This window comes from Staurois parvus, unplaced genomic scaffold (genome assembly GCF_062004578.1).
Source record: "Staurois parvus isolate SC_StPar_1 unplaced genomic scaffold, SC_StPar_1.0 ptg000522l, whole genome shotgun sequence".
Classification (NCBI taxonomy): Eukaryota; Metazoa; Chordata; class Amphibia; order Anura; family Ranidae; genus Staurois; species Staurois parvus.
The window spans coordinates 2,313,039-2,326,499 of record NW_028318318.1 but is presented as its reverse complement, the minus strand read 5'-3'; the positions used below and the strand labels follow the sequence as shown (position 1 = coordinate 2,326,499).

Sequence of the window (13,461 nt, the reverse complement as noted above, 5' to 3'; positions counted from 1 at the left end):
TGAGGAATGCAAAGGAACAGGAGGCTGACACGCCCCACCACCCTCTGCTTTCCGCTTTCTGCCACTCATCTCAGTTAAGAGCTTGGAGACAGAGAAGTGTGCTGGCTATCAATGCAGCCCTCTCCTTGCTAGCTGCTTTGTTGCACAGCCCTGGGAGGGATGGGGGTGTCCTGTCTAACCATGCAACTAGCCTTCCAAAGCACGTGGAAAATCGGACAAAATATAGAACAATGCAATAAAAAAGGACATTGGAGTTGATTTACTAACACTGGTCCACTCAGAATCTATTGCAGCTGTGCATGGTAGCCAATCAGCAAGCTTTGGCAATAAAACATGGAAGCTGATTGGTTTCTATGCAGAGTTGCACCGGATTTTGCACTCTTCGGTTTTAGTAAATAACCCTCTATGTCTTTAAGCACTTTACAACCGCGCTATAGTCGAATGACGGCTACAGCACGGTTCTCCAGTTCTGGGATAGCGTCATATAATGTCCTCCCAGAATGCGCCTCCCGGTGGCATGCAGCCGGCGCTGTCTGTGATCGCTGTGTCCTACAGACACAGCTGATCACATGAAAAAGTAAAAGACCAATCACAGCGGACTTTTACCACGTGATCAGCTGTGTCCAATGACACAGCTGATCACAAAGTAAATACAGTTGCCAGTTATTGGCTGCACTTTCCTCATGCTGTCGCAGCGTGACTGGCGGCACTGATGGGCACTTTTGGGGATTATCAATGCAGTCCCAAAAGTGCCTATCAGTGCCTCCTCATCAATTCGAACCAGTGCTGCCTATCAGTGCAGCCTCATCAACGCACATCAATGAAGGAGAAAATTTATCTGTATGCAAAATTTTAGAATAAAAACAAAGAAAAACTTTTCTTTTTAAAATGTTTTGCTTTTTTTGTTAACAGTACAAAAAATTAAAAAACCCAAGTGGTAATTAAATACTACCTTATGAAAGTTCTATTTGTGTGGAAAAAAAATTCATATGGGTACAGTGTTACACAATTGTCAAAGTGTAACAGCGCTGAAAGCTGAAAATTGGCCTGGGTAGGAAGTAAAGTGGAGTTCCAACCATTTTTGTGTTTATTAAAAAAAAACTGTAGCTGCTGACTTTTAATAAACACACACCTGTCCCAGGGTCCAGCGCTGTACTCACCCGCGCAGTCCCTTCTCTCCTCCACGGCACCAGCATCTCTGCTGTGACAGCTTGCGTCTTCACAGCCTGGTGCCCACTGTGCGAGTCGTGCTGCGCCTCCTGATTGGTCCATAAGTCTCCTTGGACCTGTGAAAGTTCCCAGGAGAGTGCGGGAGCAAGAAGGGGGACGAACTTCTGGATCACTTCACCGAGGTGAACTGAGCTGGAAGTGGGAGCAGGTACCTGTTAAAATCAGGTACCTGCTCAGCCCCAAAACGTGCTAAATATGGCAAAGGGGGGGGAAATAAGTGGAGCTTCCACATTTGAGTGGAACTCCGCTTTAAGTATGCACACTACCGCCATGTTATGTGCTACATTCGGCGGCTGAAATACACACTAGGGCAGTCTTTCTCAACTCCAGTCCTCATGGACCCCCAACAGGTCATGTTTTCAGGATTTCCCTCAGATGAAACAGCTGTGGTAATTACTAAGGCAGTGAAACTGATCAAATCACCTGTGCAAAATAATGGAAATCCTGAAAACATGACCTGTTGGGGGTCAATGAGGACTGGAGTTGAGAAACACTGCACTAGGGCTTGTATGATCAGGCACCAAGCTTCAAGCTGTGTAAGAAAAACAATGCAAACAGAGCAAAGCTACAATCCCCATGTACTCAGCAGTGCAGGTCAAACACAGGAGCCAGTGATGAGATTAATCGCTACACCGGAACCCTGGCAGGCTGTGATCTGTGATGAGAAATAAGGCCTGTGTAACCACCCAACACAAAGTAAATTCGTAATACCAGCTGTTATTGGTACATCTAGCTTCTCTCTGAAACCTGTTTATGATTAGTACACCTTCTGTTCGACCGCAATTACAAGTTCTCAGCTATGCGTAGATACACTACAACCAGATATACACAGTGCAATAAAGCTATGCGAGGCATCAATAAAGTTTTGTGAGAACGTTTAAAATACAATCCGCATAGAGCGCAGTGAAGCTGTGTCGTCATTGGGCTGCGACTTCCTGCGCTGGCGACTCTCAATGTCAGCCTCTTTGTAGAGCTCGGCAGCTGCAGGAGCTCAAGTGACGACGATGCTAACGTTCCGATCCAGGTACGCTGCACTACATCGTTTCCACTCATTTCAGGAACGTGTATAAAGGATTATTTTTATATTGTTCACAGAAGTTTATTGTCCCTAGTGTGCTGTGATTAAAATGGCTGTAGTTGAAGGTGTTTCATAATTAAATGTCTTGTAAACAGCCATAGATGAGTTTTTTTTCCCTTCAAGAAGCAGGTTGAACAGAAAATAACTAAACGATTCTCCCATCCAAAGACTCGATGTGGATGAGAGAATCCTCCCTGCTGAGACTTCTCTGCCTTCATAATACACTGATTAGTGCCATTGGCTATAGCCTGTGGCACTGACCAAGCAGGGAAACCCCGACAGGGTGGTTGTACAGAAATTGATCGATAGGTTGACTTCTGTACAACCAAAGTCCTATGGCCGATTTTAACAGCTGAAGTCAAATCTTACATGGATCGAAGTTTAGTGGATTCAACAGGGATTGGCTGAATTTCAACCCATGTATGGGTAGGCTGCTTGTACAGAAGTTGTACTACCGACTGACATCTGTCCTGTCAGGTTTTTGGTGCTCCATCAGTGTCTGAATACAATGGCACAGCGGAAGGATTTTCCCACCCACCTTGAATGTGTGGATGGGGAAATTAAAGTGGAGTTCCAGTGAAAATAAAAAAACAAAACAAAAGTCAGCAGCTACAAAAATTGTAGCTGCTGATTTTTAAGAAAAGGACACTTACCTGTCCCATGGTCCCACGATGCCCCCCCCCCACTTCCCCGCAGCCTGTTTTTCCAGCCGCCCTGTGTTCCTGGCGCCGGCATCTTCTCTGTGGGCAATCGGTTGTGACAGCTTGTGGCTTCACAGCTGGGTGCCCTGCGCATGTGCAAATAGCACTGTGCATTGTAAATGATCCCATAGTCTTCTGGGACCTGTCACGTGTCCCAGAAGACTACAAGGGGGGCAACATCTGCTTCTGATCACCTAGACGATCGCAGCAGAAGTGGGAGCAGGTACCTGTCAATTTTGGATACCCGCTAACCAAAGGTGCCAATCCAGTCCTTTTGGGTGGAGCTCCGCTTTTAGTCTTTTTTTCCCATGCAACCTGCTGGTTGAACAAAAAAAAAGTAATTTATGTGCCGCTTAATAATAATTTAGTGTAGTGTGGATAATCTTTTTAAAAGGTAAGTATCATTCTGACCCTGTATCACGTTACATCCATATTAACCTCCCTGGAGGTATTCCCAAGTGTAGCTCGGGGTAAAGTTTCAATACCACAAGCGGTAACCCTGAGCTACACTCGGGAATACCTTGCAGTGCTGTTCTGGGATCTCTTCACTTACCTTGTCCTTCACTCCTGCGATGTCCTTCCTGCAATGTCCCCTGCAATGTCCTCCGGCCGGCATCTGTCTTCTGTGTTCAGTTCCCTGCGACGTCAGGACGTAAGGGGGTGGAATTGGCAGGAAATTTGAAAATGTTAAAAGTGACATTCACTAAATTCACATAGTAAAACATTACTGTTTCAAGCCATTTCACATACATTTTGTCCCGAGTGCTTTGTCCTGTGCCCTGCCTGCATTTTTACTGTTCTTTCTTCCTTGAAACTGAGAAAAGTCCATGGCGTCCAAAAAGCGTCCCTTTAGGTCAAAAGCGGTTTTAGACCAGCTAGAGAACAGCGATAGTAAATGAGAACCACTTGCAGAATTGAGTGATAATGATTCGTGGGGAAATTCGTCATCAGACACTGAAAACGATTTTGCGACTTTGCTCAGTGATGTGCGAACGTGGCGCTCTATTTCAAATTTCAGTGTTTTTGGTTTGATTATATTATTGAATTAAATGTATTATTATTATATTATTATTTTTTATGATTATTTATTAAATTATAATTTATGATTTCGTGTTTCAAATTTTAACATACCCGGAATGTTTACTAGACTCTTGTTCGGACAGATTTCAGTGAGTTATTCCTAAAAATTACAGGCCTACAATAAAAAAACAACATATTTCCATGCAAAAAAAGTCCCGCTTTGAGCACAGAAATATGGACATAATCAGACCGCTAGGGAGGCTACGACACAGTTCACACCACTTACACGCTGCCAACTGCAGACAGCTGTCATTAATTGTAAATGGCACCCCCACGCAAATAGGAAATGTGGGTGTGTTTGCAGCTACCAAAAAGCATGGCACTACCATGTGGTTTGGTGTGATATTAAAAATCATGCCTATGCAGTTTGGCAGACGATTGAGCCCCCCCTCTTCACCCTATCCCCACTCACTGAATCAGGGATTCCTCTCCCTACCATCTCTTGTCATCATTTGCATTCATTGCAGCTATGTGTGGCTTTGCCTATACAGCTGTGTCATTCATTCACAAGAACCTGTGAATGAAAAGACTAGCACAAATGCGTTTACATCACCACACTTTGGGGTCTATTTATAAAACATTCCTTGGCTGAATGGCACACACATTCATGCAAGCTGGACATTGATTGAAAGCTCCATCTAGTGGCCAAAATGCAGTATTTTTTTATTGAGATAGTTTGGAAAACTATACTGCATTTTGGCTACTAAAAGGAGCTGACAATCATAGGAATTATTCTGTTACAGTAATTATGAAGAATATTTGTCCAGTCTGCACAGAAGTGTGTGATATTCTTCAAACGAACATGTAAGGACCTGGATCACCTTCTAGTGGCACTGTGGTTCCCAGAGCTGAAGGGTGCAGTTCCGGTGGCCACCAGCAGGTGTCTTCGTTAAATGAAAAATGTCCCTTGTGCTGATGGGTGGTGGTGAAATCTTCATTCCTCTGCCCCCTGTTACATAAGCTCCTAGGCCTGTCACAGACACTCTTCAGAAGTGCCAGCTATGCCTGCACTCTGCACCCCCGCCATTCATACAAGCTGTGCTATCACTTACACAATGAAAAGTGCACTATGAGTGGAGGACCAGTGAATGAATGAAAGCTCTGCCTCCTTCATTCACAGAGCACTGTTCGCTGGAAAAAGCAATAGTACAGCTTTGTTTTAATGGAGCATGGGGACAGAAATAACAGGCATAGTCTTAACCTTTGAGAGTACCTGTGACATGAAAACAGCAGCCACCAGTGCATGTGAGTACCATCCTTTGTGCTGATTTAAAGTGGTATTAAAGGGCTCTTAATGATTTATCCCTACAGGTAAGCCTATGGTAAGGCTTACCTGTAGGTACTGTAAATATCTCATAAAGGGGCGTTTAGGGGATATTTACTTTAGTAGTGCCGGTAATGTCACTGGTGCAAGTACACTGCTCTCTCAATGGATGGCGTGCTGCAGCCATGATTCCCATGCACATGCGCAGAAATGGCATCATCACGGCTCAGCCAGTCAAACAGCCACAGCCTGCGAACCCGGAAAGGAAGACCGTCTGACGATGGAAGCCCTGTCAGCAGTGACAAAGCACTGCTGGAGGACTTTGTTTTTATAAGGTAAGTCTTTCATAATGTGCTAGTATGCAATGCATATTAGTACATTATACGCTTAACTTGCTGGGAGAAGATTTTTGTGTTCTTTTTTTTGTGGTTTACTACCGCTTTAAAAAAGTATAAAAAATGTAACTAAATTTATTTTCTATGCACATTGGGCTAAAATAAATACCAGTGCTCTGGGCAGAAAAAACACTAGTATTGAATGTATTGTGTACTGGTGTTTAGGAGCATTTAGTGGTCTTTTTCTGCCAGAAAAATGCCTCAGAAATGCAAAACAAAAGGGGTTTTGTTTTTCCTCCAAACATTAAGCTTAAATAAATGCCTCTAGACTACCTAATATGCATGGACTCATAGGATAACATTAGTTACAGTACTTCTACAGGCATAACGCTGTACTCCTCTAGGTAGCAGCATTTTTTTAAGCCAGTTGGCATGGAGTGAGTCTTAAGCTTAAGACTCCATGCTCACTAGCTTATTTTAAGCTCCTAGCAGCTCCTTGATCACTTTTTTTTCTGTCCCTTGAAGTAAATAGTGTTATGTGTCCATGCACACTGTTGTAGGCTAGAAGCATTTTCAAGCTTCAGCTTCTACGAGCAGAAAAAAACACTTCTTTTTTTGGGGGGAGTAATTTGTTTGCAGAAAAAAAGGCTAAATGCTGGTTCCAACCTTTTTTTTTTCTGATTAGTAAACCGACATTAAAGCTTTGTTTTTTTTTTTTCATAAAATAACAAACATGTCATGCTTACCTGCTCTGTACAATGGATTTGCACAGAGCAGCCCGATCCTCTTCTGGGGTCCGCCGACAGTGCTCCAGGCTCCTCCTCTTCAGCAAGTGACTTTCCATGGGGGCACCTGTGCGTGCTTGTTCTCGAGCTGCCGGGCCTGCATCTATTGACACAGAGCAGGCAGCTCAGCACAGTATTTAATTGAGAGCAACCGGAGCCCACGGCTCCTGCTGCTACCAGTCTACCCCGGGAGGAGGGAGACAGCGGCGAGAGCTGCTACACTCGTGCACATACCTGGTCCGATCAGGCTCAGGTAAATATAAAGGGGGCTGGGGGAGATTTTGCAGCACGGAAGGTTTTTCACCTTAATGCATAGAATGCATTAAGGCTTTAGAACCACCAAGGAGTGGGCCGGAAAACTGGCTGCTGTGTCCTTTACAACGGATGACTCATCAGCTGTCAGTGGGGTTCCTCGCTGCCAGCTGAGTGTAAACAAAAGAATTGGTAATTAAAATTGCCAGTAAAAAAAAACAGCATGGGGGGTCCCTCCCAATCCATACCAGGCCCTTATCTGATTTTAAGGGGAACCCCACTCCAAAATGTAAAAAAAAAATGGTGTGGGGATCCCCCCCAAAATCCATATCAGACCCTTATCCAAATATGTAGCCTGGCGGACCAGGAAAGATGGGGGAGAAGTGAGCACCCCCCTCTTGAAGCATTATGGGGAAGAGGCCCTTGTCCCTATTAATATAGGGATAAGGTGATTTGGGGGGGGGGGGGGAAAGCCCCCCTACCCCAAAGCACCCATTCCCCGATGTTGAGGGCATGTGGCCTGGTATGGTTGGGGTGGGCGTGCTTGCTCGTCCCCCCTTTTCCTGCATATTTGAATTAGGGTCTGGTATGGATTCTGGATTATTTTTTTATATTTTTTTTTACATTTTGGCATGGGCTTCCCCTCAAAATGCATACCGGACCCTAAAAATTTTGGGCTGGAATGGACTGGAGGGGGAACCCCCACGCTTTTTTAATTTTCTTTTATTGCTGGATACTGTTTTGTTTACATTCAGCTGTCAGCAGGGAACCCCTGTTGACAGCTGATAACTCATCCATTGTTAATCGCTTTCCCTCCGCCCTATAGCAGATATACTGCTATACGTGATTTTGCATTTCCGGGTAGGGGGGGTGTTTGCTGAGCATTACCGACGTGGGGAGAGAACTGTATGTAAACAATACAGTTCTCTCCCGTCAGCTCCTGCACACTGTTTTGTATGGCTCTGCACAGCAGAGCCATACAAAGCAGTGTGCTTACAGTTGAAAACACACACACAGCTTACAGTAAAACAGCACAGTCAACCCTTTGATCGCCCCACATGTTAACTCCTTCCTGCCCAGTGCCATTAGTACAGTGTCAGTGCTTTTTACTAGCACTGATCACTGTATTGGTGTTACTGGGGATATCAGTGATACCAAGTCAATTCCCCCCAGTGTTAGAATGCCCGCCACAGTCGCTGATCGTCGCCATTACTAGTAAAAAAAAAAAATCCATTTGTAAACGCTATAACTTTCACGTAAACCAATTAATTTACATGTATTGGGATTTTTTTTTAGTAAAGACATGTAGCAGAATACATTTTACCTTAAATTTATGATGAAAATTGATTTTTTTATTTTTTTTTTACTGGACATGTTTAATAGCAACAATTCAAAAACATAGTTTTTTGCTCAAAATTGTCGGTCTTTTTTTTTATAGCGCTAAAATAAAAACACACGGGTGATCAAATATCACCAAAAGAAAACTCTACTCCTGGGAAAAAAAGGCCGTAAATTTCATTTTGGTGTAGGGTTGCATGACCGCGCAATTGTCCGTTAAAATAACGCAGCTCTGTAACACAAAAAAATGGCCAAGTCAGGAAGGGGGGGTAAATCCTCTGGAGGGCAAGTGGTTAAGGACGCCAGCGGGGGCCGCTACTTAAATGCTAGCACTTTTTTGCAAAGGCTCCTAAACACTACAAAACCCGCTAATATTAGCGGGTTTACATCCAGCGGGTTTTTTTGCGGTTTTCAAGCTGATAGTGTGCATGGAGCCTTAACATTACCTCTCTAGCAGGCGATGAGTCTTAACTTTGCTTTAATAAGGAGCTACAATCTCTGGCAGAATTGTCAACATCTGACAATTTCAGGTGTGTTGGATGCCTTCGCTTCATCACTCACTGTGGTTCCATCCACCATCTCCTAAATTAATATAGGACACGCTAGTGCTGTGAAAGACAGCAGAAGGAAATCCAGCACACACTGGTGGACTAGGCACTGACACACCCAAAAGTTTGTTGGATTCAGAAGGTTATTCAGCCACCAAGGTTCTTGAGTGAATTTGGGACTTGCCACCCGCTGGAAAGGTATTAGGAGTCACTTGAATAACTAGGTATTGTATGTTCTATGGAAACAAATGAATCCAAATAAAAACAGTCTATGTAATTAATTTTTTTAATATTTTAACTGAATTTATTGTTTGAAGAGCATGCCAAACAAAAAAAGAAATCATGAAAGAATCATCTTGTGTATGGTGATTATGTAGATGATGTATGCATTATGCACTGTCCAAGAAATTGCATGGATTACAAGCATGTGAAGAATTTAGAAATTCAGAGGGGAGCTGAAAGGCACCACAATATCAAGAAAAAGAAAGAGGGGAAAACAGAGGAGGAGAATAAACTCCTCACTGGTGAAAAGAAGAGTAAATGGGACTTTAACCATTTCCCTCCCTGCCTATGGCCAGATGGCGGCCGGCAAAATGCTTCAGCGTTCCAGGTGGACGCCATATGGCGTCCTTCCAGGCATGCGCAGTCTGTGCGCCTGCAGAGCCGCTCAGCGGCGCCATCTGACACCAGCTGTGTACCTCGGACACGGCTGATGACAGATTTCCCGGCCCCGTTGCCAGTGCCATGTGACCTGCTGTGACCAATCACAGCAGATGACATGACAGTTGAATACAGTGGATAGATTCATTCATGCCATACATTGTATACTAGTGTGCCTAGCTGTGAATGGTCACAGCGATCACGTGCACAAGTTGGGCCAATCACAGCCCAGCTGTGTCATGTGATTAGCCATGGCCAAATCACAGCTAAGCACAAAAAAAACAAAACAAAAAAACCCTGAATGAATCGATGTCATTTAGGTAACTGCTTGCTTATAGCAAAGTAATTCTTTGCTGTAAGCAAATTGTGTAAAAAAAACAAAATACTGATCACTTCCCCAACGTAGTACAATGTTACTATGGTAACATTGTACTACTTTGGTCATAGTGAAATATGAAAAAAAAAATAATAAAAAAAAAAAAAAAAAAATTTTTTTTTTCATACTGTCACCAGTCAGTGTCCCTGATCAAAGCCATGCCAGTTATATGATGACGCTGTACTGCAATGGTGACAGTATATAAAAAGAAATAGTGAAAATAATTTTTTTAATTTTTTCATTTTCCGAAAAAATCTGACAAAAAAAAAAACTTAAAAAAAACTCGCCATTCCTCTTATGAAGTACGTCGGACTGTCTACTTATTATTATTGTTATTATACAGTGTTTATATAGCACCAAAGGGTTTGCTCAGCGCTGTACATTAGCGAGGGGGACAGAACATGAGACAATACAGTACAATACAATACACGAGGGGTTCGAGGGCCCTGCTGTTTCGAGCTTACAATCTAGGAGGGAGGGGATAGTGGTACAGGAGGAAGTGGCTGTGGGGGATGGAGTGGTAGGAGGAGTGGAGGAGATCGGTTGTTAGGTGAAGGTGGGGTAGGCTTCCCTGAAGAGATGGGTTTTCAGGGTGCGCCTGAAGGTGAGGAGGGTAGGTGACAGTCTGATGGATTGGGGTAGGGCGTTCCAGAGGATGGGGGAAGTCCTGCAGTCGGGCGTGGGAGGAGGAGACCAGGGAGCTAGAGAGTAGGAGGTCTTGTGAGGAGCGAAGAGCACGGGTAGGGTGGTATTTGGATATCAGGTCAGTGAGGTAGTTTGGGGCAGCGTTGTGAATGGCTTTGTATGTCAGAGTTAGTAATTTGAATTTAATGCGTTGGGCAATCGGGAGCCAGTCAAGGGATTGGCAGGGGGGGGGGGGTGGCAGATGTGGAGCTGTTGGTGAGGTGGATCAGTCTAGCCGCTGAGTTCAAATTGACTGGAGTGGGGATAGCATTTGTTTGGGTAGGCCAGTAAGAAGGGAGTTGCAGTAGTCCAGGCGTGAGATGAGGGAGTGTACGAATTGTTTAGTAGTGTCTAGGGTGAGGAACGTACGTATCTTGGAGATGTTGCGGAGGTGGAGCCAGCATTACTTTGATAGTGATTGGACATGAGGTTGGAGGGAATGGTTTGAGTCCAGGGTGACACCCAGGACTTTGGCGTGTGGGGTGGGATTGATGGTGGCGTTGCTAGTCATGATGGAGAGGATGGGGGGGGGGGCGCGGGCTGGGGGGAAAACTAGGAGCTCGGTTTTGGACAGGTTTAACTTGAGGAAATGGAGCGACATCCAGTCTGATATGTCATTTAGGAGGTGGGCGATGCGGGCGGAGAGAGAGGGGGTGAGGTGAGGAGTGGAGAGGTAAATTTGTTTGTCGTCGGCATAGAGGTGATAGTTGAAGCCGTGGGAGTGTATCAGTTTGCCAAGGGAAGAGGTGTAGATGGAGAAGAGGAGGGGTCCGAGGACAGAGCCTTGGGGGACTCCAACAGAGAGAGGGGGAGGTGGCAGCGTTATAGGTACCGCTGAAGGAGCGTTGGGATAGGTAGGAAGAGAGCCAGGAGAGAGCAGCGTCCCTGATGCCAAAGGAGTGCAGTTTAGTAAGGAGGAGGGGGTGGTCGACGGTGTCGAAGGCCGCGGAGAGGTCGAGGAGCAGGAGGACTGAGTAGTGGCCATTAGCTTTAGCGGTTAGCAGGTCGTTAGTGATTTTAAGTAGGGCGGTTTCGGTGGAGTGTAGGGGATGGAAGCCAGACTGTAGTGGATCAAGGAGGTTGTTATCATTGAGGTGGACGCTTAGGCGATTATAGGCTAAGCGCTCAAGGAGCTTGGAAGTGAATGGCAGCAGGGAGATGGGTCTAAGGTTGTTTAGGTCAGTGGGGTCAAGGGAGGGTTTTTTGAGTATGGGGGTGATGTGTGCGTGCTTTAGGGGGAAGGGGAATGCGCCAGTAGAGAGGGAGAGATTGAAGATGTGGGTGAGGGAGCAAATGATGGAGGAGGGGGGTGACTGGAGGAGGAGTTGTGAGGGGATAAGGTCCAGGGGGCAAGTGGTGAGGCGGGCTTCAGTGAAGACCTTAGTGACCTCCTCAGTGGTAGCAGGGCTGAAGGAGTGGAGTGTTGGGGAGGTTATAGTGTGCGGGGCGTTAGGTATGGTGGGTTGCAGTGCGGTTGCAACGTCAGAGGAGGGGAGAGTTGAGGGCGTGATGGAGGGAGGGAGGCTAGGTGTAGAGGTAGATTACGAATTGACAATGTCCTTACGGATTGCGTCAATCTTGTTTTGGAAATGGTTGGCAATCTTGTGGGCGGTGAGTGAGGTACTGAGTGGAGGTGGGGGGGGAGAGAGCAGGGATTTGAAAGTGGAGAAGAGCCGGCGAGGACAGGTGGAGAGGGTGTTGATGAGGGTTACGAAATATGCTTGCTTGGCGGCGTGGAGGGAGGTGGTATAGGTGAGGAAGGCGGATTTGTAGAGGGAGAACGCTTGAGGGGATCTGGTTTTGCGCCATAATCACTCCAGCACGCAACTACGTCGTTTGAGACATTTTGTATGGTCATTGTGCCATGGTTGAAGCGGTCAGGGTCTGATGTTATGCGTGGTTAGGGGTGCCAGGGAGTCTAGGGCAGCTGACAGTGAGTCGTTGTATGCAGTAGTGGCCAGGTCAGGGCATGTCAGTGGAAGGATACTGTCGTACAGACGGTCAGCTGCCGAGTGGAGATGGACCGGGTTCAGGTTGCGGAGGTTACGGCTGGTGATGGTTTGACACTTTGGGGGGGGGGAGTTAGGGGAGGGGGAGATGGAAAACATGAGGAGGTGGTGGTCAGAGAGGGGGAAGGGTGTGTTAGTGAAGTTGTGGAGGGTGCAGAGATAGGAGAAAACGAGGTCCAGGGTGTTCCCATCGGTGTGGGTGGAGGACTGTGTGCACTATGTGAGCGCGAAAGAGGAGGTTAGGAGGAGGAGTTGGGAAGTAGCTGGGTTGTTGACGTTGATGGGGATATTGAAATCCCCAAGGATGATGGTCGGTAGCTCAGAGGAGAGGAAGAAGGGAAGCCAGGCGGCAAAGTCATCTAGGAAGAGGGATACGGATCCAGAAGGCCGATAGATCACCGCAATCCTCGGGGGCGGGAGAGAAGAGCCGAATGCAGTGGGCCTCGAAGGAGGAGAAGGATAGGGAGGAGGGGTTAGGGAGGACCTGGAAGGTGCTCAGCGGTGACAGGAGCATGCCGACCCCACCGCCTCTGCGACCACTCGGTCTGGGTGAGTGGGTCCAGACGAGGCCTCCATAGGTGAGTGCTGCAGGGGAGGTGGAGTCAGTGGCTTGGATCCAGGTTTCAGTGACCGCTAGGAGGTTGAGGGAGTGGGAGACAAAGAGGTCATGGATGGCGGTGAGCTTGTTGCAAACCAAACGGGGATTGAGGTGTGCAACCGAGAGAGGAGGGGTGGATGCGGGGAGGAGGGGGACGGGTATGAGGTTGAGGGGGTTGCGGCGGCTGGCGGGAGCAGGAGGGTGCCTAGAGGAGGAGTGGGGAGGTAGGGGGCCAGGGTTTGGGGAGATGTCACCGGCGGTTAGGAGAAGGAGAAGGGTGAGGAAGGTGGCATGAGAACGGGATGTGCAGGAGTGTGTGGATCTGTTAGTGGTGGCGTGTGGGTGGAGTATTAGGAGGAGGTGGTGAGAGCCGTAGTGGGGAGAAGGAAGAAGTGAAGGAGCAATGTAGAGCTGTTTTGGGGGAGTAGTGGGGTAGAGGGAGGCGATTTTGGGAATGGAGGAGAGGAATACGAGGAGGAGGAGTGCAGTTGGCATGTTAGGGTGAGCGGACTGCTGGTCAGAT

The 13,461-nt window shown here is 46.6% G+C and overlaps 1 protein-coding gene across 7 annotated transcripts in view; it reads left to right on the top strand.

Annotated features, from left to right (window-relative positions):
• Positions 1 to 2,120: 2,120 nt before the first annotated feature.
• Positions 2,121 to 13,461, top strand: part of HIBCH (3-hydroxyisobutyryl-CoA hydrolase) — a 638,488-nt gene continuing 627,147 nt past the window's right edge. The window contains exon 1 of one of the 7 annotated variants that reach the window (XM_089690215.1): positions 2,121 to 2,254. In XM_089690215.1, the coding sequence (XP_089546341.1) occupies positions 2,235 to 2,254 (20 nt within the window). In that variant the 5' untranslated portion in view covers positions 2,121 to 2,234. The remainder of the gene's footprint in view (positions 2,255 to 13,461) is intronic. The other 6 variants (XM_089690218.1, XM_089690217.1, XM_089690214.1 and 3 more) reach the window with 6 other exon arrangements.